Source organism: Bidens hawaiensis, unplaced genomic scaffold, assembly GCF_021521415.1.
Source record: "Bidens hawaiensis isolate Kalapana, Puna unplaced genomic scaffold, B.hawaiensis_p1.1 tig00002671_1, whole genome shotgun sequence".
NCBI classification, from domain to species: Eukaryota; Viridiplantae; Streptophyta; class Magnoliopsida; order Asterales; family Asteraceae; genus Bidens; species Bidens hawaiensis.
In genome coordinates, this window is record NW_027491145.1 from 110888 (window position 1) to 134593 (window position 23706).

Here is a 23706-nt window from a genome sequence, read left to right on the forward strand (position 1 = left end):
CTGATCGATCACGTTATCCAGTCCTTGTCTCCTAGGAGAGGGACTTGGATATTATTGAGCAGAGAGCTCGGGACTCTCACTGTGGCGATACTCTACCAACAAGCCTTCAACATTTCAAGACTAATCTTTCAAGGGTTAGTGTCTAATGCAGAGAAAGAAGTCAATCGGAGATTTCTTATGTATCCTTGTTTCCTAAAAATTTTGATAAACAGAGCATTACCGGATCTTCAACGAACAGGACATATATTGAGATTACAAGATCCCAACATCTGCAAAATGCATGAAAGATGCCAAGAGCAACTTTGAAGACAATGATGATTGGGATGTACTCCCATGGTTACTTGTGCCAGCACTAGGAGCTATTAATGTACCTAGAACCCCTGGGAACAGTGATGATGAAGAGGATGATGATGCAAATGATGATGGTGCTGATGATGACAATGATCAGTATGATGGAGGAGATAATGGTCCTAATAATGATAATGCTATGGATGTGGTCAATGTCGAACATGTTCAAGATGTGATTATGCCTCAAATTTAATTTATTGCTTATGAAGGAGATGATGCAGAGATAATGGAAGGAGACACTGAGATGGATGTTACTACAAATCAAGGGGGCAATGCAAAACCAAGTTTGGAGGTAAATAAAGAAACAAATGAACCAGTTGAGGGTGGAGCTGCAGAGGGTATGGATGACGACGTATTTGTGGCAAATGTTATATCCGATGTTGCTGATACCATTGAGAAGATAACTCCACCAGATTCACCACCACCTGAAGTTTACAATGACGACACTGACTCCGTTGATCTAAATGATGTAAATGACAATACTCCTTCCTCACCAGCTACAACTGAACCAGCCATCTCAGACACTGAACCAATTAATGACACTCATATCCCTTCACCACCAACATCACTACTTACTGTACCTATCATCACAACACCTATTTCCCAACCTGCCCAACCTGATCAAGATACACATCTTCAAACCCCACCATCCTCTCCATTACAAGAAACCCATACTACCCAGCCATCACAACCACTTCCCACAGAGCCTAAGCCCTATAATGTCCCATCTCAAGAAAACTACTGAATCAAAACCCTTTTCTGAACCTACACCAAAGCCAACTCAAAAAACCCCACCTTCAAGTCCGAATCTGTATGGCATTATCAGTGAAAATGCCAAACTGGAGTTTGAAAAATCATGCTGAGGGAGAAGAATGCGGTTTTGGAGTCCAGGAACAAAGCTTTTTAGGATGTGTTAAATGAGGCACTACTGAAAATTCGAACCCTAGAGGGGCAGTCTGAGGTTGAGAAGACCTCAGATGCACCAAAATAGGGGGAGAACCCGGTTGAAACAGAACAGGATAGTGCAGAAGGATTAAGAGTGATTGGAGACATATATGCCAGCTCTGATGAAGAAGTTGTGGATGTTGGATAACCAGATGCGTTAAACATGATAAATTAAGTGAAAATGGTGATGAGGGGGAGAGTGAAAATGAAGATGAAATTAAAGAGGATAAGTTGAAAAGGAAAGAAAAGGGGAAAGGGATTGCTTTTACTGATGATGATTTACATCCAAAGTCCTAGCACAAAGCTCAATCCGTTGATGCTATACTTCACAAAGAAAATGTAATTGATCCTGATGTAGCAGAAGTTGAATATGTAACGACTGCCATGAGGTTAATGAATGAAGATTTGGAGTCTCTGAATCAAGAAAGTGAGGAGGAAATTCCCCAAGAAGTCCTTGAGACATTGATCAAAATGAAAGAAAAGGATGAGGAGAATGAGAGATTAACAAAGGAGGTAGATGAGGTAATCAAGGCCACACTGGATGCTCTAAACTCAAAAACTGAATGATGATGAACAAGATTATACACAAACTGAAGAGCTAGTGATAAGTGAGCCTGAAGAGCCAATATTAACTGAACCTGAGCAATCTGAATTTGAACCTGCCAATCTTGAGATGGAGACTGAAAATAAACAAGAACTCGGATTGGGTCCAGTCAGTCATGAAGAAGATGAAACTGTTGAAGTCTCTGCAAGTACAATGGTAAAACTGGTCATAATGAAGGATTTGATAGTCATTTTAAACAAACCAGAAGGGCATCATCCTGAAATAGTGATGGCTGCTAGAAAGGCTCAAAGAGATTTTATAGAAAGATGTAAAGAAAGAGAACCAGTGGTCGAAGGACCAACTGAGACTACTGATTCAATTGTAAACGAAGTAAATGAAGAAGATAAGAATACCCATGAAAAAGAGCCAGTAATAGAAGAAATCATTGATGAAGAACCAAAAACTGGCAAGCCTGTTGAAGAACATGAACCCATTATTCATGAAGTAACTAAAAAGAATGAAGAGACTCATATAGATGAACCTGCTGTTGAAGAAGTGTTTGATAAAGAACAAGAAACTAAAATGACTCCACCTAACTCACCAGTCCCAACAGAACCAATCTTAACTGAACAGTCTGAACCAGAACCTGAAAAGAATCACTCAAAAGAAAAGAAGGAGCTGAGATTGAAACACCTAAGTCGAAAAGGAAAAAATCAGTAAAGGTAATGGTGTACAATAGGAGATTGGAGAAGCTTGAATAGAGGAAAAAGGCTAAATCGATGAAAGTGGAAGAACCAATGATTGGGGCACTCCACAATCTTGAAGAAACTATTGATATAGAAGACAATACTGAAGGAGAAGTGAAAGGTGTTGAAAAGGAGAATGAAGACAGAGATTACTTGATCAGTTTGGACTATGCCTTAAAGTACCTTCAAAGATTATCCAAAGAAGCTGAAGGGTGGAAAATGAAAAAATCAAAAAGAGAAAATTTGTTTAAAGCTGGACACAAGCCTGCATTCCTGAACTTGCAATCATTTGACACAATAGACAGACTTTACAAGAATGCTCTTGTAGAAAATATTTCAGAGTATGTGAAAAATGTGACAAAGAAAAAGGAACAGACAGAAAAAGTGATGAAAGAGTCTGATAGCAGCAAAAGCAGAGTTGAAAAGAAAGCCCGTGATGAAACAAACTATGAAACATTAAAGGCTAAACATAATGACATAAAGTTTTTTCAACTGTACGGCTACAGCTATAATTTCCTGATAAATCTTTCTCCTGAAGATTTGAAAAGAAAATTTTAACTAGCAAAAGCCTCTCATAAAGATCAGAAGAGTCAAGAAAAATATGAGAGAGAACAGGAGTTGAGGATGAGATTGCAGAGGGAGAGAGATGAGGCGAAGAAGAAGGAAGAAGAAGTGAAAAGATGGTTTGAAGACCCTCAAAGGGTATAGATGTTAAAGAGGATAGTAATGGTGAAAGGGATGACCGAAGAACTGTTTCAAAACATGCCTCATGAACAATTGATTGAAATATAAAAGAGAGAGCAGAAACTGTATTTGGAAACCCAAAGAAAATTGCAGGAAGCTAAGAAGAGAGCCGAAAAAGAAGTTCGAGCAGAAATGGTGAGTGCACTTCACAAAAAGGGTGCAAAAATGTCAAGGCTAGTAGTTCAAATAGATGAGACTATCAGAAAATGGTACGAAGAGGCTGGGCTACATCAAATAAAGTCAAATAGTCCAGGAAGCTCAAGCCGAACCCCAAGGTCTGAGATTGTGAGGCCTGAGCCACCAAGAAATTTAAATTTGCCCACACATCTCTTTTTCGACAAAAGATCCAAGACCTTGAGGGTTGTTACTGAAGATCAAGAAGAAACTTTCATCATCTTTAGAGATGATTTGAGAAACTTTTCAAAGGAACAGTTGAAGAAAATGCCTACACTGGATCTTCATGATAATCAAAACAGAGGTCAATTGGCCGGACAACAAAGAAAAGAGCTTTCCAAATTTCTCAAAGATCAGGCAGAAAAGGGCTTCCCATTTCTCAACCAAAGCAGGAAAGAGATGTAAGGCCCCGATCCCGGAACCCTACTTTAGCGTTGGATTTACTCATAAACACAGTCCTAAAATCAGAGTTAATTAAAACTTTCCGCGGAATCATTAAAACTTCATGCAATACATTACACATCATCGAATGTTGTCTTACCAAAAGTAAACTTGTCTCAAAACATATCATATTAATTCATAACATTATTTCCAAGATGCCAGTCTTCCAGTCCCTACCACGTGCCATCCTTATGCCAGCTCCCTCAATCTATTTACCTGCGTGCATACTGAAAGTCAGCTACGCTGAGTGAGTTCTAGTTAAGCAGGTAACATACATTTCATTCTCATTCTTACTCATTTATATATACATATCCGAAGACACATATTACATTCGTTCTTACTTTCCTACTTCCATACATTCATACTTTTCCTTACTTCAGTTCTTTTATACGTACATCTCGTTCTATATTTTAAAGAGCCTTTCACCCTATAAATTTCGCAGATATTATTAGGGTCTGCAACCTTTTCATTCTTCGCATATATTATTAGGGTATGCAACCCTTCTTCGCATATATTATTAGGGTATGCAACCCTTTCATTCTTCGCATATATTATTAGGGTATGTGTCACACCCTCAAAATCCACTAACGGAGTTTTACCGTCAGAGGGTGTGAACTAACAGGATTGGAATCATTAGTTATAATCAAACCATAAAAACGTTTAAATGAAATTAAGTGCGGAAGCATAAAAACCAAGAGATAAAAGTTGCGTCACGCAGGACGACTCAAAACCCCATAATAACAGTTTAAAATCAGGTTGCATAAATAAAAGCGTTTCAAACAATGCATAATCCTATACCGCGCGCCCGCCTCGGCTACCTGAGAATAACAAATTAAAAGTGTCAACACGGGGTTGGTGAGTTCACAAGTTTATATAAAATAAAGCATTTAGCGTTTGCGTTCAGCGTTTTGCGTTCAGCGTTTTGCGTTAAGCGTTTTGCGTTCAGCGTTTTGCGTTAAGCGTTTTGCGTTACCAGATAGTGTCAAATCAATTATATATCTATAGGTAGCTAGCCTATGAAACAAGTATTACTAAGTGTTCGACACCGAAGCTGACTGTTTATCATTTTCCTTGCCACCAGGTCTATCCCGACCATGGTATGTGTTTAGCCAAGATTACACCCACTCGACCTCCAGTCGAGTTTAGCGTTGGGTGGGGTTTGTCAAACCCAGTAGTACTACTCAACAATGACTCGCTATTATCCAATATTAAACGGTTCGATGTGAATGAAGGACTTTAGTTAATGCGTTTGCCACTTAGTCTTTACAAGTGATATATAATCTTTATTAACAAAATCTTAAATGCGTTTTCGGAGTATGTTATCTCCCCCAAGTGAAAAGCGTTTGAAAACAGTTTAAAAGGGGTAAGTGAACTCACTGTTTGCGAAGTATTCCCAAAATAATTCACAAAGATGCGCGTCACAGAAAAACTCTCTCTAGCGTTCTAAAACAACAACGAGATTTTCTAAGTGTCGTAACTATTATCGAGTCTCTAGACTCGGCACATAATACCTATGCACACAACATGTTTCGTGTTTCGTTTGTGAATCGTGTGTGACTTTAACAAGTGTATTTGTGATACGTTACATGTGTGAGCAATTATTTACGTGTCATGTATTCATAATGTACATCACTAGCAATTACTCCCCGTAAGGGCAATTTGGTCACACATAACAATTAACTAGCAATTATTCTCCGCAAGGGCAATTTGGTTAAAACGCGACAACTATTTAGCAAGTATTCCCCACATGGGCAATTTGGTCAAATCATAACAATTAACTAGCAATTATCATGTTTCATGCATTTTAACAAAATTCAGCAGCTAGTTTCACCGAGACAGAAATTCTACTTGAAAGATTGTACTATTCCACCAATCATAGAATCTCAATTAATTTACCATAAATCATCACAAAAGCATGCATGTGTTAGGTTTCCATAACATATTTTATTTTATTATTATTCAACATAGATTTCTCATAATGATCAAAACATTACAGCAAGCTCATAACAATCAAATTCATGCGCAACAGAAAGTTATTTTAAATTCCCGTTAAACGAAAAATCTAATAATTTCAAGACCACTTGGGTTTGGTTCCTAACTAAACAAGTCAACTTTCAGAAGTGGAACCAACCTAATTGGTCTCGTATTTCATGAGATATAATATTTAAAAAAACAACCTTACAGCAGGTCTAACAACTCAGCTTTGCACAACGTTTTTGTAAAATCATAAAGGTTAACTTTTACACGTCCAAAAATTGCAAATTTACATTCTTTATAAACTAGACTCAACCTAGTTTACTGTAGTATCAATTATCTCAACCAATTTTCACATTTACACCCTGTTACAGTCAATTGAACATCAACAACACAATCTGTCCAGAAACTGTTTGCATCCAAACTCAACATATTAACTATCTATGGACCACAAATCATTCATATAACATTCTAGACACTATAACCACTATCCATGCATATCAATTACACCATACACACATGGTTAGGGTTTTATTTGATCTCAAACTCAAAGACACAACAATTAACATGCAATAGCACCAATACTAGCTATCAATTCAACAATCAATACATCTTTCAATCAAAACAAGACACATGAACACCATCACATTTAAAAATCAGACCTAGGGTTTATAATTAACCCATTAAAATCGAAATTAAGCAAGAAGAATGCATAGGATAGTTGTTTTTACCTTCCTAGCACCTTAATCTTCGATCAAACTTGAAAGATCTTGTGTATATGTGTGTGTGTGAGGCTGCCGATCGCGAGAGTGGGGAGGGGGAGGGCTGCCGTCGGGTAGAGTGAAAGGGAGAAGAGAGAGTTAGGGTTTATTGTTATTAATAATAATAACATGTTACACTTTAGTCCCTCAACTTCCAAATGTTACTTTTCTAGCTTAATTAACTAGTTCTAGCACATTGAGGTAACGTTTATAACAATGTTATCACATAACACATAAGTCTAACACATAATTATCACATAATTATTGTTTTGACGTTTTTCGTTTATTCACCAATCGTTTGCGTCAACTCGTTTGCGTTTCGGTGCAATTCCCGAAAGACTACACATGTAGTAAGTGTTAAGCGTCATTTAAACCCTAGTTTAAATGTAATGAGGTGTGCGTTATAGATTCAGTGATCTTTAAGTTTAAATTGACGGAGTTGAGTTAACGGAGTTAACCTGAATTTGACGATTGTCACATCATTCCTATGTTAAAGAATTTTCGTCCCGAAAATTTGAGTCAAGTCGTGATGAGTGTGTGAAAAAGTAGGAAAAATTTTCAGTTTGTCATTTCATCCCCTAGTAGAAAGAAATTTCGTCCCGAATTTAATTCGTACCTCTGGTGATTTCTGACGGTTTGTCGGGTTTCGCGGTTTCCGGTGTTTGGTCAGCCCTTCAAAAAGGTGAGGATACTTTTTCATCATTTGATCCTCGCGTTCACACGTGAACTCCGGTCCACGTCTCGAGTTCCAATGAACCTTAACGATTGGAATTTTGCTATGCTTGAGTGTTTTGGTTTCCCAATCCAAAACTTCAACTGGTTCTTCAATGAAGCGTAGCTGTTCATCAACTTGCAATTCGTCCAAAGGGACTACATGGGTTTCATCAGATAGGCATTTCTTCAAATTGGATACGTGGAATACATTGTGTACGCCACTGAGTTCCGTTGGTAGGTCCAGTCGGTACGCCACCGGACCAACGCATTCCGTTATCCGGTAAGGACCAACATATCGGGGGTTGAGTTTGTTTCGCTTCCCAAAGCGAACCACACCTTTCCAAGGTGAGACTTTGAGTAACACTTGGTCATTCACTTGAAATTCGAGAGGTTTTCGGCGCTTGTCGGCGTAACTCTTTTGGCGATCTAGTGCTGGTGCCATGCGGTTTCGGATTTGAACAATCTTTTCTGAAGTTTCGAGTACTAGTTCTGGACCAGTGATTTGGCTGTCACCCACCTCTGCCCAGCAGAGAGGTGATCGACACTTCCGTCCGTACAGTGCTTCAAACGGCGCTGCTTTAATACTTGCGTGGTAGCTGTTATTATACGAAAACTCTACCAAAGGTAAGTGAGGTTCCCAACTTTTTCCGAAATCCAACACACATGCACGCAACATGTCCTCTAAGGTCTGAATAGTTCGTTCACTTTGCCCATCCGTCTGAGCATGGTATGCTGTGCTCATATCAAGACGGGTGCCTAGCGCGCTTTGCAGTGACTTCCAAAAGTGCGAAGTGAAACGGGAATCTCGATCAGAAATGATTGAGACAGGCACTCCGTGTCTAGACACTACTTCCTTCATGTAGACGCGAGTCAGTCTTTCCATTTTGTCCGATTCCTTAATCGCTAAGAAGTGTGCAGACTTAGTCAACCGGTCAACGATCACCCAGATGGTATCGCATCCCGTCGGTGTCTTAGGTAATCCCGTGATGAAGTCCATTGAAATGTGTTCCCATTTCCACATAGGAAGTTCCGGTTGTTGTTGTAGGCCAGATGGTTTCAGGTATTCTATTTTGACTCTGGCACAAGTCAAGCATTTGCTCACGTAGGTGGCAATGTCGGCTTTCATGTTTGGCCACCAGTAAAGTGCCTTTATGTCGGCTTTCCGTATCGTGGAACCCAAATCCGGTTCTCAAAATATCGGACCCCGTCCGTTTTGGTTTCAAGTTGCTTGTTCATGCCCCGCATGAGTTCTGATGGAAGATTATCATCTTTCAAAGCTTCGAGTTGCGCCTCGCGAATCTGATCGGGTAAGCTGACATGAATCGTGAGTTGCAATGCTCGCACTCGTCTGGGTTTATCTGTTTCTTTTCTGCTGAGAGCGTCGGCCACTACATTGGCCTTGCCAGGGTGGTACTTGATGGCACAATCATAATCCTTAAGCAGCTCGACCCAACAACGCTGTCGCATGTTCAGCTCCTTCTGATCGTAGATATGCTGGAGACTCTTGTGGTCGGTGTAAATGGTAAACTTGGTACCGTACAAGTAATGCCTCCATATCTTAAGGGCAAACACCACAGCTCCGAGTTCCAAATCATGGGTCGTGTAGTTCTTCTCGTGAATCCGTAGTTGTCGAGAGGCATAGGCTATAACCTTCTCGAGTTGCATCAGCACACAACCGAGACCTTGTATCGATGCGTCACAATGTACGTCAAAATTCTCTGTTCCCTCGGGGAGGGCTAAAATAGGGGCGCTACAGAGTTTGGTTTTCAACAGTTGATAAGCGGATTCTTGTGCGTCACCCCAATTGTACTTAGTGCCTTTGTGAGTCAAAGCGGTGAGGGGTTGAGCAATCTTTGAAAATCCCTCGATGAAACGTCGGTAGTAGCCGGCCAGTCGTAGGAATTGCCGCACCTCAGTCGGAGTCTTAGGTGCTTCCCAGTTTTTGATGGCCTCTACCTTACCGGGATCGACATGGATACCATTTTCGTTGATCACATGTCCTAAAAAGTGAACCTTGCGAAGCCAAAATTCGTATTTCGAGAGTTTAGCATACTGTTGTTCGTTCTTCAATAATTCCCGAATTACCCTTAAGTGTTCCTCATGGTCAGCCTTGTCCTTGGAGTAAACCAGGATATCGCCAATAAACACAATCACAAACTTGTCGAGGTACGCCTTGCATACTCGATTCATGAGATCCATAAATACGGCTGGTGCGTTGGTTAGACCAAAAGGCATAACTGAAAACTCGTAGTGACCATACCGTGTTCTGAAAGTCGTCTTTGAAATATCTTCTTCGTGCACTCTTAGTTGATGGTAACCAGATCACAGATCGATCTTCGAGTAATAACTCGATCCTTGGAGCTGGTCAAACAGATCATCAATTCGGGGTAAAGGATAACGGTTATTGACCGTCACATTGTTCAACTCCCGGTAGTCGATGCACATGCGGAAAGTCCCGTCCTTCTTTCTGACAAATAAGACAGGGGCTCCCCATGGCGATGAGCTAGGTCAGATAAAATCCTTATCCAACAAATCTTGCAACTGGGTGGACAACTCCTGAAGCTCCGCCGGTGCGAGCCGATACGGGGCTCGTGCTATGGGTGCTGCACCGGGTGTCAATTCGATTTGGAATTCGACTTGTCGTTTAGGAGGGAGTCCGGGCAAATCCTCCGGGAAAACTTCCGGAAAATCTCGCACAACTGGTATATCTTCAATTCGCTTCTCCTCCGCGGGTTTCTCAACAATATGCGCCAAAATTGCCGGATGACCCTTTCGTAGATACTTCTGCGCCTTCATGAGGGTAATGACGCTAGTGGTCATGCCGCTTCTTTCGCCTCGGATCGAAATGATCTCGCCGGAAGGGGTAGTAATGTGGACTATCTTGTCGTGACATATAATCTCTGCTCGGTTCTCGGATAACCAGTCCATGCCGACAACGACATCGAAACTACTAAGCGTAAAAGGAATAAGGTCGATATCAAAAACATGACCTGACAGTTTTAACTTACATCCCGCAGGTACATGAGTCGTTATTATAGTCTTACCGTCAGCTAATTCAACAGGAAACTTAGCATCTAACGGGGTTGGAGTTAGGTCTGTGAGTTGACTAAAGGCTTTCGACACAAAACTCCTATCAGCTCCAGTGTCCAACAATACAGAAGCAAAACAATCGTTCACAGGGAACTTACCAGTCACCACGTACGGATCATTGCGGGCTTGACCCGACCCAATAACAAAAGCTCTTCCTTTACCATTGTTTCCACCACCACTGCCACTTCCATTATCTCCATTGTTGTCGTTCTGTTTCAGCTTAGGGCAGTCATTCTTAAAATGTCCCTCTTGTCCACACTCAAAACATCCCTTGGTTGTCATGGGTGGTTTAGGAGCACCCTTTGCCGCAAGGTCTCCTCTACATTCCTTTGCTTGGTGACCCATCTTTCCGCATCTCTGACACTTGACACGGTCACATGGGCCAGCATGATGATAGTTGCACCTGTTGCACTTCGGATATTTCCCAGCATATCCACTCGAACCCTGCCCGCCACCGTTGTTATTGTTATTGTGACCCTGATTGTTGAAGCTCCGGGTGAATTCGGGATTTCGGTAGTGTTGCTGCTGTGGGGGGTTCGAGGATGAGGATCTGGTGTTGTCAAACTTTCTCTTTCCTTAGCTCTGGTTGTTGTTGCTGCTGTTGTCAGTACTCGGGTTGTCACGGGCTTTAGTGGTTGAACCCTTAGGTGGTAGCGCACCTTGGGTCACTGCTTGATCCGTTAGTTTGTGAGCTAACCGAATCTCTTGTTGAATCGTGGCTGGTCTGGAAGACGTTACCATGCCCTGAATTTGCGGTGCTAACCCATCAATATACATTTCAATCCTCTTACTTGGCGGGTCTACCATCCGCGGACACATCACAGCTAACTCGTGAGAACGGGTAGTGTAGGCTTCGATTTCTGAACCCACCATCTTCAATGACCAAAATTCTGACTCCAACTTTGCAATCTCCTCTCTCGGACAGTACTCCTCTCGCATCATGTTTTTGAACTCCTCCCAGTTCATCGCGTTAGATAGTTCCAATCCAAGAATCTGTACGTTCGAATTCCACCAAGTGATGGCAGAATCCTCAAGTGTTCCAGCAGCGAATTTGACCCTACTGGCAGTGGGACAATTACCAATCTCAAACGCCGATTCGGCCTTCTCAGCCCAACGCAGGAAACCTATAGCTCCCTTAGTGCCCTTAAACGTACTGGGCTTGTAGTCAAGGTAGTTCTTGAAGGTACACGTTCCAATTGGACCCCAGCTTGGTTCTGAACATGTGCGGCTAGAGCGGCGGCCGCGTGGTCATTCAGCAGAGTTTGGAGTTCTGCTGCAGTCAAGTTGATGTTACCACGTCCGTGTCCAGCGTTTCTTCCAGCCATTTTCTAGAATCACAACATAAAATGTTAGACATGAATTTTTCTTTCATATGCAACACGCCATACATGTAATAAAAAGATAGGCAGGAAAGAAATAAGAAACAAACATCACATCACAACCATATATTAATCCAAATAAAAATTCATGATTAAAACAATTGTATTCGCTACAAAGTATTTCCAATCAATCCTTAAAATCATAGAAAATAATAGTTCGGATGGAGACAACCCCTCCATCTAGGTGTCATCATCACTAGATGTCATCATCTGAGGACAACTCTGAGTGTGCCTCCTCCTCAGCCGGTTCTTCCTCCGGTTCTTCTTTAGGTTCCTCCTCGGGATCTTCCTCGGGATCCTCCTCAGGCTCCTCTTCGGGATCTTCTTCAGGTTCCTCTTCAGGCTTTGCCTCAGGCTCGGCCTTAGGATCTGCCTCAGGTTCGGCTGCGTTCTGAGCAATTTGCATTTGTAAGACATCGCAACGCTCTAGAGCTATCTCGGTTCGGGTCCTTGCTACTTGGAGTTGCTCTTGCAAGTCTATCATCTTGGCTTGCATCTTTCTCATAATCTTCATCTGTTGATCACTAGCCTCTTGCATTTCCTTCATTGCCGCTGTCATGCGGGAAATTTCCTTCTTAGTCTCGGTTTCATCTTTTAACAGTCCGGAAACGTTAGCTCTCGTATAGCGCATATAACCCACATCACGCTCTAAACAAGATACGACAGGTGTGAGAATTCGCTCTACAGGTTCGGTTATGGGTGGTAGGGTGTTGGGGTAAGCAGGGTGGTTCGGGTGAGGTAACGGGGGAACTTGTTCACGGTAGACCATACGCCTGATCATATTAGGGTACCAATCCCAGCTAACTTCGTTTTCGTACATGCCTCCGGATAAGCGATACCTCTTCGGTGCAGGCGCTTCAAGTTCCGGGACTACACGGGGTGTGGCGATGAGGTAGGTAACTGCGGTTCTTTCCCATGAGCATGAGTCATCGGATCAGATGATGTTGAGGGTGGCGTCGACACCACTACAGGTAAGCCGTGTATGCGCGCGTATGAGTGAAAGAGGTAAAGAGATAAGATAACAAAGACTACACAAACTTATGCAGTGCGTATCATTATAACTAATGGGTCGTCGCAGTTATAGTCTAGTATGCATGCAATTTCTAGTTCGCTATAACCAATGTCTCTGATACCAATCTGTCACACCCTAAAAATCCACTAACGGAGTTTTACCGTCAGAGGGTGTGAACTAACAGGATCGGAATCATTAGTTATAATCAAACAATAAAAACGTTTAAATGAAATTAAGTGCGGAAGCGTAAAAACTAAGAGATAAAAGTTGCGTCACGCAGGACGACTCAAAACCACATAATAACAGTTTAAAATCAGGTTGCATAAACAAAAGCGTTTCAAACAATGCATGATCCTATACCGCGCGCCCGCCTCGGCTACCTGAGAATAACATACTAAAAGGGTCAACACGGGGTTGGTGAGTTCACAAGTTAATATAAAATAAAGCGTTCAGCGTTTTGCGTTAAGCGTTTTGCGTTACCAGATAGTGTCAAATCAATTATATATCTATAGGTAGCTAGCCTATAAAACAAGTATTACTAAGTGTTCGACACCGAAGCTGACTGTTTATCATTTGCCTTGCCACCAGGTCTATCCCGACCATGGTATGTGTTTAGCCAAGATTACACCCACTCGACCTCCAGTCAAGTTTAGCGTTGTGTGGGGTTTGTCAAACCCAGTAGTACTACTCAACCATGACTCGCTATTGTCCAATATTAAACGGTTCGATGTGAATGAAGGACTTTAGTTATTGCGTTTGCCACTTAGTCTTTACAAGTGATATATAATCTATATTAACAAAATCTTAAATGCGTTTTCGAAGTATGTTATCTCCCCCAAGTGAAAAGCGTTTGAAAATAGTTTAAAAGGGGTAAGTGAACTCACTGTTTGCGAAGTATTCCCAAAATAATTCACAAAGATGCGCGTCACAGAAAAACTCTCTCTAGCGTTCTAAAACAAGGAGATTTTCTAAGTGTCGGAACTATTATCGAGTCTCTAGACTCGGCACATAATACCTATGCACACAACATGTTTCGTGTTTCGTTTGTGAATCGTGTGTGACTTTAACAAGTGTATTTGTGATACGTTACCTGTGTGAGCAATTATTTATGTGTCATGTATTCATAATGTACATCACTAGCAATTACTCCCCGTAAGGGCAATTTGGTCACACATAACAATTAACTAGCAATTATTCACCGCAAGGGCAATTTTGGTCAAAACGCGACAACTATTTATCAAGTATTCCCCACAGGGGCAATTTGGTCAAATCGTAACAATTAACTAGCAATTATCATGTTTCATGCATTTTCACAAAATTCAGCAGCTAGTTTCACTGAGACAGAAATTCTACTTGAAAGATTGTACTATTCCACCAATCATAGCATCTCAATTAATTTACCAAAAATCATCACAAAAGAATACATGTGTTAGGTTTCCAGAATATATTTTATTTTATTTTTATTCCACATAGATTTCTCATAATGATCAAAACATTACAGCAAGATCATAACAATCAAATTCATGCGCAACAGAATTTTATTTGAAATTCCCGTTAAACGAAAAATACAATAATTACAAGACCACTTGGGTTAGGTTCCTAACTCAACAAGTCAACTTTCAGAAGTGTAACCAACCCAATTGGTCTCGTAGTTCATGAGATATAACATTTACAAAACAACCTAACAGCACGTCTAACAACTCAGCTTTGCACAACGTTTTTGTAAAATCATAAAGGTTAACCTTTACACGTCCAAAAATTACAAATTTACATTATTTAGAAACTAGACTCAATCTAGTTTACTGTAGTATCAATTATCTCAACCAATTTTCACATTTACACCCCGTTACAGTCAATTGAACATCAACAACACAATCTGTCCAGAAACTGTTTGCATCCAAACTCAACATATTAACTATCTATGGACCACAAATCATTCATATAACATTCTAGACACTATAACCACTATCCATGCATATCAATTACACCATACACACATGGTTAGGGTTTTATTTGATCTCAAACTCAAAGACACAACAATTAACATGCAATAGCACCAATACTAGCTATCAATTCAACAATCAATACATCTTTCAATCAAAACAAGACACATGAACACCATCACATATAAAAATCAGACCTAGGGTTTATAATTAACCCATTAAAATCGAAATTAAGCAAGAAGAATGCATAGGATAGTTGTTTATACCTTCCTAGCACCTTAATCTTCGATCAAACTTGAAAGATCTTGTGTATATGTGTGTGTGTGAGGCTGCCGATCGCGAGAGAGTGGAGGGGGAGGGCTGCCGTCGGGTAGAGTGAAAGGGAGAAGAGAGAGTTAGGGTTTATTGTTATTAATAATAATAACATGTTACACTTTAGTCCCTCAACTTCCAAATGTTACTTTTCTAGCTTAATTTAGTAGTTCTAGCACATTGAGTTAACGTTTATAACAATGTTATCACATAACACATAAGTCTAACACATAATTATCACATAATTATTGTTTTGACGTTTTTCGTTTATTCACCAATCGTTTGCGTCAACTCGTTTGCGTTTCGGTGCAATTCCCGAAAGACTACACATGTATTAAGTGTTAAGCATCATTTAAACCCTAGTTTAAATCTAATGAGGTGTGCGTTATAGATTCAGTGATCTTTAAGTTTGAATTGACGGAGTTGAGTTAACGGAGTTAACCTGAAATTGACGATTGTCACTGTATGCAACCTTTTTATCCATTAAACTATACATATCATAGATACCATTTATACATTATACTCATCATGCATAACATTTCTTCATTAGTTATATTTATTCTCATAAACCTCTTCACACATACGTTTAACTCTTTCTATACCAATCATGTATATTTATAAGCATTCATATGGCATACACTTACAACTTAAGGTAAGTGTATTAACTAATCACATTGAGTATGCACACAGCCCCAAAAACATAACACAGAAATGGGGCTAGAAACTCACCTGGAGTCGGTTTCTCTCGCCGTTAACGGTAATGCCCTTCCTTAGTTGTGCACGGCTAACTGTGTAACAAGGCACGAGTATCAATTATCTATCACTATTACTTCTTACATCTAAGCTATTGAAGCTCTCAACTAACGGGGGTCCAGGGGCAGCGCCCCTGGTAGCGGGGTCTATGGGTGGCGGCCCCTAGCAGGGTCCATGGGGCAGAGCCCCTGGCTGGGGTTGAGCTGCCAGAAATTGAATCGGGTCACATTTTAATAGGTCCTTTAACAAAAACGCATCAGAAAATGAATCAGGTCACATTTTAATAACAACTTAAACAATTTCGCATGGGAGGAATTTCGCATAGAATTTCGCTTCGCATAACTTTTTCGCTTCTCACGGCTGAGCGAAGCGAAATACCTATTTCGCTTCTCATGGCTGAGCGAAGCGAAATACTTTTCATGGCTGAGCGATGCGAAATTCCTTTCTTTCTTCGTTTTTACCATTTTAAAGCCATTTTACTTCGTGACTCTTCCTCAAGACCTGATTTTTACTCTTTTTCAACTTTCGACACATTTTGACCCATACACCTGATTCTGAACCCATATCTCTCATAGTCCAAACGCCACCTTTTTATCTTAAAGTGCACCCCAGAGGTTATAACTTACCAAGTTTATATTTTTCTTACATTTCACAACCCAATCTATTATTATATCTGTTTGCATGCCAATTCTAACCATAAAAGTTAACCGATTAAACCGAAACCTACCTTTTGCTTCGGGTTCGAGTTCAGATCCAGACAATACGTAGATCTGGATGTGATTCTTATTATTTGATGATGTTAACACGAGATTCCACCCTTCTTTGGCTCGGATTTAGATCCGGGTTTGTCGGAAAGAAAGTGTGTGTTCTTGAGTGTGTGTGATGGTAGAAAGAAATGGAATGAAGAAGAGGTTGGGGTATATATAGGGGTCCAAGGGCCCCACCAACCTACTTCCTTTTCCAACCAAAACATTATCCAAACATAAACATGCACATAATTAAACTAACGACACACGGTTAATAATAAACTTTATGTTATTTATTATTCTTAGAAAAATCGGATGTTACAAGAGATAAGGAGTCAAGCAGAGAGGGACAAAAGGAACAAGAGAATAAATGAAGTACACATTGTTAGGACATGAAATGTCATGTGTATGTCCCCAGTTCTATCAGGATGGTTCGATATGAAAATAACGATCGTGAAACCAAGTTAACGGACTGAAAATGTCAAAAGAAACTGATTCGATCGAATCAGTGACTGATTCGATCGAACCAGGACTCATTCGATCGAATGAGATACTCATTCGATCGAATCAGTATACGATATATAAACGAAACTTAGGAAATTTCACAAGAGAGAGCACACATTACACACAGTCACGAACCTGCTACTGCCGAAAATCCTCTCTGCCCATCTTCGTCGTGTCGGTCTTTTCCTCCGTCCCTAGGTGTCAAACCGTCTTAGGAATCGTAACCGTGCGTTGTTGATCACCACCGAATCGCCGTGTTAGAGGATTCCGCACTCTAACACGTTGCCCCGTGAATCGTTGGGAAACCGTGTCCCGCACCGGTCCGACAAAGTGGTATCAGAGCCTTTGGTTCTAGATTCACGTTAGATTCGTGGTAAAATTCGTGTTTTTCAGCAACAAATGCGTGACTACGGTATTGAATGTTCTACTACTCCCATATATATTGATAATTCTGCTGCAATTTCAATTACCAAAAATCCGGTCCATTTTAGCAAAACGAAGCACATCGAAATTCGATATCACTTCCTTCGTGACTGCTACGAAAAGAAGTTAATCGATGTGATAAAAATCCCCACTCAGGAACAACGCGCTGATCTCTTCACTAAAGCATTTGATAAACCACGGTTTTTATATTTACTAGAGATCAACGGCGTTAAACGTATATCAGAAGATGTTCCTGAAGATATCATTTAAATTGTTTTCATTTTTTCTTTTCTTAAAAATTTAAAAAAAAAAAATCCAAAAAGATTTTGTTTTTTTTTATAAATTCTAGGGGGAGAAAGGTTTCAAGAAAAACCAAAAAAATTCAAAATTTTGAGAAGTTGATCTTGTTACAAGAAAGGTGATAGTACACAGACGCTATCATACTGAGACATCAAAAAGATTTGTTATTTCTGTACAGCTTATTTTCATTTTTCTTATATTAAATTTTTATACATCACTATCGCTTAAAATTATGTCGGTTACCTCAGTTTGATGGACACATTTTCGGATGTGTTTTGGTCCTTACTTCTACTAGTAGATTATGAGGATAGCCATTAACCAGATGACTGAAAGTGATCGGGGCGGGTTTTGATGGGTTTTTTTATTCTTTCGCTGAAAAATAGTCGGTTATACTTAGTTAGAAGGACACATACTCGTATGTGGTCGGTCCAGTTGATCCATTGGATCTTCAGGATAGCCGTTTACCTGAAGACTTTGACTTGATCGGGGCGAAATAATTTAAACGTTATTTTTTTTAAAAAAAGGACATTCATATATATTCAGAAAATGAGAAATTGATTCAACCTTGGAAAATGATAGATACACTGATTCTGTGAGCTTAACTAGTGAAGTTATTAGGCTTAAAAGGCTTTAGAACGGTCATTGTGTGTCATGGTAGCTTTTTATGGTGCGTAAAAGTAGATGTGATACAAACTAAATCTACTCGATTTTACGTGGAAACTCCTTAAGAGTTTTGTATGTCTTCATATATATCTTTCCGAATGATAGGCAGAAAAGCGATTACCCAGTCATACACGAGCCCATAAGTGTTCTGATTCCTGTAAAGATAGTGTGTGAAGAAACTGCAGTGATCCAGATTCGGGACTTGCAATTGTTTACTACTCTGAAGTCTATGTAACATTCAAAAAAAAAAAAAAAAAAAAAAAAAAAAAAAAAAAAAAAAAAATTTTTACCTTATGAGTGATTGAAACATTCTAGAGTTAACAATGTCAAGACTTCTCAATCATGGAGTAAGAAAGAAAACGGGAAGCAGATGAAGACACTTACAACCTTAATCAGACACTATGGGTCAAGGTCAATTCGGGGTGACTTGGGGAAAGCCAAATACGCTTTGAGAATAGATAGGAGGCATCATAATCTCTGAGTTGTTACCCACTTAAATTTTGAGACATAATTGAACCTAACTCGTATCACAGAAACGATGAAAACCATTTTAAGTTATTTATATGCTCACAACCTGTTTCTTTATGTCATAATACAGCTAAACACGGATCTGTGTGACAGTCACGTAATTAGTATGATTCCTGTTCGGATCTTTCTCACAAAAAGAATATTCATTATGTCTTGTTTAACTTCGTATATTCTGTTAAAAAAAAAAAAAAAAAAAAAAAAAAAAAAAAAAATTCCCGAAAAGTCTCAGTAGATAGTCATATACGTCTGTATGATTTCTTATTATAGATCCTTCTCAACCAAAAATAATGTGTTTTAAATTTTTGTACAGTTGTTTATTTCAGTTTGAATATTATAAAAAAAAAAAAAAAAAAAAAAAAAAAAAAGATTTTTATTCTGAATTAATTTTTTTTAATTTTATTCTGTTTTTTTTTAATGAGAAATCATCGTGACAGGTAGTCTGATCCCTGTCTGTTCCTACTAAATGTTTATCCAGTGTGTAGGAATGAAAGAAAACTTCATGCAGGTTGCTAAATGTTCATCTGTGCAACAGGCTGTGCATGAAAGAAAGAATGAAGTGACAAGAAAACCCAAAGATGTTTGAGCCTGATATTTTTCCATTTGTTACTAATGTATTATGATCTATATGTTCTGTAGGAACGAAGCTTCTCAGGATATGCGGAACCTATGGTAAGTCTGACTGACTGAACCATTTGATCTTGAGAGAACTTCATGAAGAAAGGAGTTCGTGGATGCAACGTGCGCACCACTAGCTTTGAGAAAAGAGAGAGTGAGATAACTCCAAGGGGGAGTTACGATCGAGCAAGAGAACTCGATTGATTATAAGTAAATAGAACTGGCTCCAAGGGGGAGTTTGTTAGGACATGAAATGTCATGTGTATGTCCCCAGTTCTATCAGGATGGTTCGATATGAAAATAACGATCGTGAAACCAAGTTAACGGACTGAAAATGTCAAAAGAAACTGATTCGATCGAATCAGTGACTGATTCGATCGAACCAGGACTCATTCGATCGAATGAGATACTCATTCGATCGAATCAGTATACGATATATAAACGAAACTTAGGAAATTTCACAAGAGAGAGCACACATTACACACAGTCACGAACCTGCTATTGCCGAAAATCCTCTCTGCCCATCTTCGTCGTGTCGGTCTTTTCCTCCGTCCCTAGGTGTCAAACCGTCTTAGGAATCGTAACCGTGCGTTGTTGATCACCACCGAATCGCCGTGTTAGAGGATTCCGCACTCTAACACGTTGCCCCGTGAATCGTTGGGAAACCGTGTCCCGCACCGGTCCGACACACATTCTGGAGCTCTCTCTGTTTGAAGATAAGAGAAGGAAATTCCAAGCAAGCAGGTCACATGGAAAAAGGAAAATTCTAATGGAGTGCTTAGCTATGAGGGAAGAGATGAGAGAACCAAATTCTGTGGTTCAGATTAATGGAAGAATTACCTTCATCTCGTACAACCAACATAACGACTCAATTTCTCTGAGGAATGCATCGGGAATACCAATCGCTGTGATTAGAAATGATAGAGATCTTAAATTCATGCACCCTCAAGATCTACAAGACTTAATTGATGCAGAATTCCCCATTGACTCCTCTGATCCTATGGAACTTGATATGATCAAACAAAAGGCAGCCCTTATCAAGCAAAGGAAAGAAGAATCTGACACAAGGAAGAGGAGAAGAAGATAGCAGAATGGAAGCTCAATGACAATTAAATTTATTTATGTTTATCTTTGTAATTGTGTTTTGTATTTAATGTAAAAAATTTAATGTGTAATGCCCAAGAGGCAGAATTTCTATTTATGTAATAAAATGACATGTTCTTGAATGATATATTTTTGATGTCTGATACATGTGTAACTCTATGCAGGTATGTTTTGATGCATCTGAGCTTGTTTCAATCTAAGGAGAGATTGTTGGGTCGGATATTTGATAAGGAAGATTGGAATATTCACAACCTCCTCAGAAAACGGCTAAGTATGGACTTCGAGCAAGCCTAGACGATCGAGCATGGTTTTACTACTTCGAGAAAGGTCTTCAGAACCTTAAATGGTTGATTCTTCTAAGTGTTAAGGCTTCGAGCAAGCTACACTTCAACGAGCAAGAGTATTCTTCTATCGAGCATGGATTGCCAATCGAGCAAATAGTTTGATCATACAAGTTTTAACCAAGTGTTACTAGCGCAGGATGATCGAGCACATGGGGACAATCATGGATGTAATAAGAAGATGTCACGTGATCAAAGAACGGACTTCGAGCATAGTTCAGTTCTCCGAGCAAGATTTACATCCAAGCATGCAAAAGATTGTTGAATAAGAAGACTGAAGACATCTAGAAGAATGAGCTTGCTCGATGGACTAGTTCGAGCAAAGCATGAATTAGTCAAGAGGAATGAAGCCAGCTAGAGGAGAATATCTTCACTGAAGATATTCTATGTAAAGTATGGTCAAGGACAATCATCGAGCATACCTAGCATAGTGAGTCTGCTCGAGAAAGATTGTTACCTTGCTCGAGGACTCAACCCTTGTATTATTTTGTATTTTATTATGTAATGATTAGGAACTTCTAGAAGGAATGTCTAGGTCTATAAATAGGGTCCTAGGTTTTCATTTAGGGCACGATACGGATACGGATAAGGATGCACAGAATACGAGAAACATTCTAAAAGAATATTCTATTTGTTTCCTGGTACTGCCGCCGCCGCCGTCACGCACGAAACCCTAGATATTCTTTTCACTGTTTCATTAATGACTCATTTAATACAGTGAATCTTTGTCTTTGAATGTGCTTTTATTGATACTTATTATCATTTCATGTTTGTTATTTTCACTCCTTCATTCCCACTTCTTGGATATCCTGATTCCGCTGGGATATTCAATAGGCCTTTGGGTTTTTGAGTTGGTGTGTTCTTGTCAACCTTTTCTAAGGTTTCACCCGACTCACTATCCTGACAACTGATTTTGCTAACTATTTAGCGAAGAATATTGTGTTGGAGGGTATGACTATGCAACAAAAGAGGAAGTTTTTCTGGGATGTTAATCGGTATGTGTGGGATGACCCGTTTTTGTTTAAGATTGGTGGTGATCGGATTCTGAAGAGATGTGTGACAAAAGAGGAAGGTTGGGATATTCTCAAGCATGTTCATGAAGGGTTGACTGGAGGTCATTATGGTGCGAATGCTACCGCACAGAAGGTGTTTGATAGTGGGTCCTTGGCCGATAGTTGTTAAAGATGCTGAAGAGTCTGTGAAGCTTTGTGATGCGTGCCAAAGAACAGGTAATATTTCTTCCAAGAATGAGATGCCTTATAAGCCCATACAAATTCTTGAAATCTTTAATGTTTGGGGCATCGACTTCATGGGACCGTTTCCCACTTCGAATGGTAATAAGTATATTTTGGTGGCTATTGATTATGTGTCAAAGTGGGTGGAAGCCCAAGCATTGGCGACGAATGATGAACGAGTTGTTGTGAGGTTCCTCAAGAAGCTGTTTACTCATTTTGGTACTCCGAGAGCTATTATTAGTGATCGGGGAATCCATTTTTGTAATACCGTCATGGAGAAAGCGTTAGCTTGTTATGGGGTTACTCATCGTACCTCTACTACTTATCACACTCAAACGAATGGTCAAGTCGAGAATGCAAATCGAGGGGTGAAGAGGATTTTGGAGAAGACGGTTGGGGTAAGTCGGAAAGATTGGCCAGAGAAGTTAGACGATGCATTGTGGGCATTCCGAACCGCTTACCAGACTCGTTGGGAACTACATCGTTTATGCTTGATTACGGTAAGTCTTGTCATCTTCCGGTTGAGTTGGAGCATCGTGCTTATTGGGCATTGAAGACGGTGAATGTCGATCTTACCGAGGCCGCGAGGAAAAGGTACTTTCAGATTCATGAGTTAGAAGAGCTTCGGGATGCAGCATATTCTCGATCATTGAACATCAAAGAAAAGCTGAAAGCTCTACACGATCGACAGTTGAAAGGAGGCAAGGATTTCAAGAAAGGCGATAGGTATTATTAATTAACTCTCGTTTGAAGTTGTTTGCAGGAATGTTGAGATCAAAGTGGACGGGACCGTACTTGGTGAAAGAAGTTTTCCCGTATGGAGTGGTGGAGTTGGAGAATCCGGATAATGGAACATCTTGGAAGGTGAACGGTCATCGTTTAAAGCACTATCTTGGAGTACCAGAGGAATCAATCGAGATGGAGGAAACTCCTCTCGATCCATTGCACTGATTTGTCACAAATGGTTCTTGAGTGAAAACTCAAGTGTAGAGTTTGTACACTCCTTCCTATTTTTATTTCTATTTTATTTTTATTTTTCATTGAGTCAATAACGTAGTTTTTTATTGTTTTTATTTATTTTTAAGCTTTTATAAGTTTTGAAGAAAGTGAGATAGAAGACCCCCTTGAAGTATAATGCAAAATTCAAGTGTGGGGATGGAGCAGCAAGAGCCGTATACTTTTATAATTATTTAATTTATGCTTTTATTCATGTTTATTGGATGGGTTGGTCGGTTTGGTTCATACTTTGAATGATTAATATCTATCAAGTTGAAAAGATGAATGTTTAGATATTGTTTGTATTGTTGTCGTTTCCGTTTGTGTACGAGAGAAAGGAGATACTGGTTGTTGAGCACGTTTGGAGTTGA

The 23706-nt window shown here is 39.8% G+C and overlaps 1 protein-coding gene across 1 annotated transcript; it reads left to right on the top strand.

The window, feature by feature from the left end:
- Positions 1–22061: 22061 nt before the first annotated feature.
- On the top strand, positions 22062–23290 carry LOC143620789 (uncharacterized). Its single transcript, XM_077092398.1, has 4 exons — positions 22062–22250; positions 22480–22648; positions 22804–23040; positions 23103–23290. The coding sequence occupies exons 1-4, from the start codon at positions 22062–22064 to the stop codon at positions 23288–23290; spliced, it is 783 nt and encodes a 260-aa protein (XP_076948513.1).
- Positions 23291–23706: the final 416 nt, after the last annotated feature.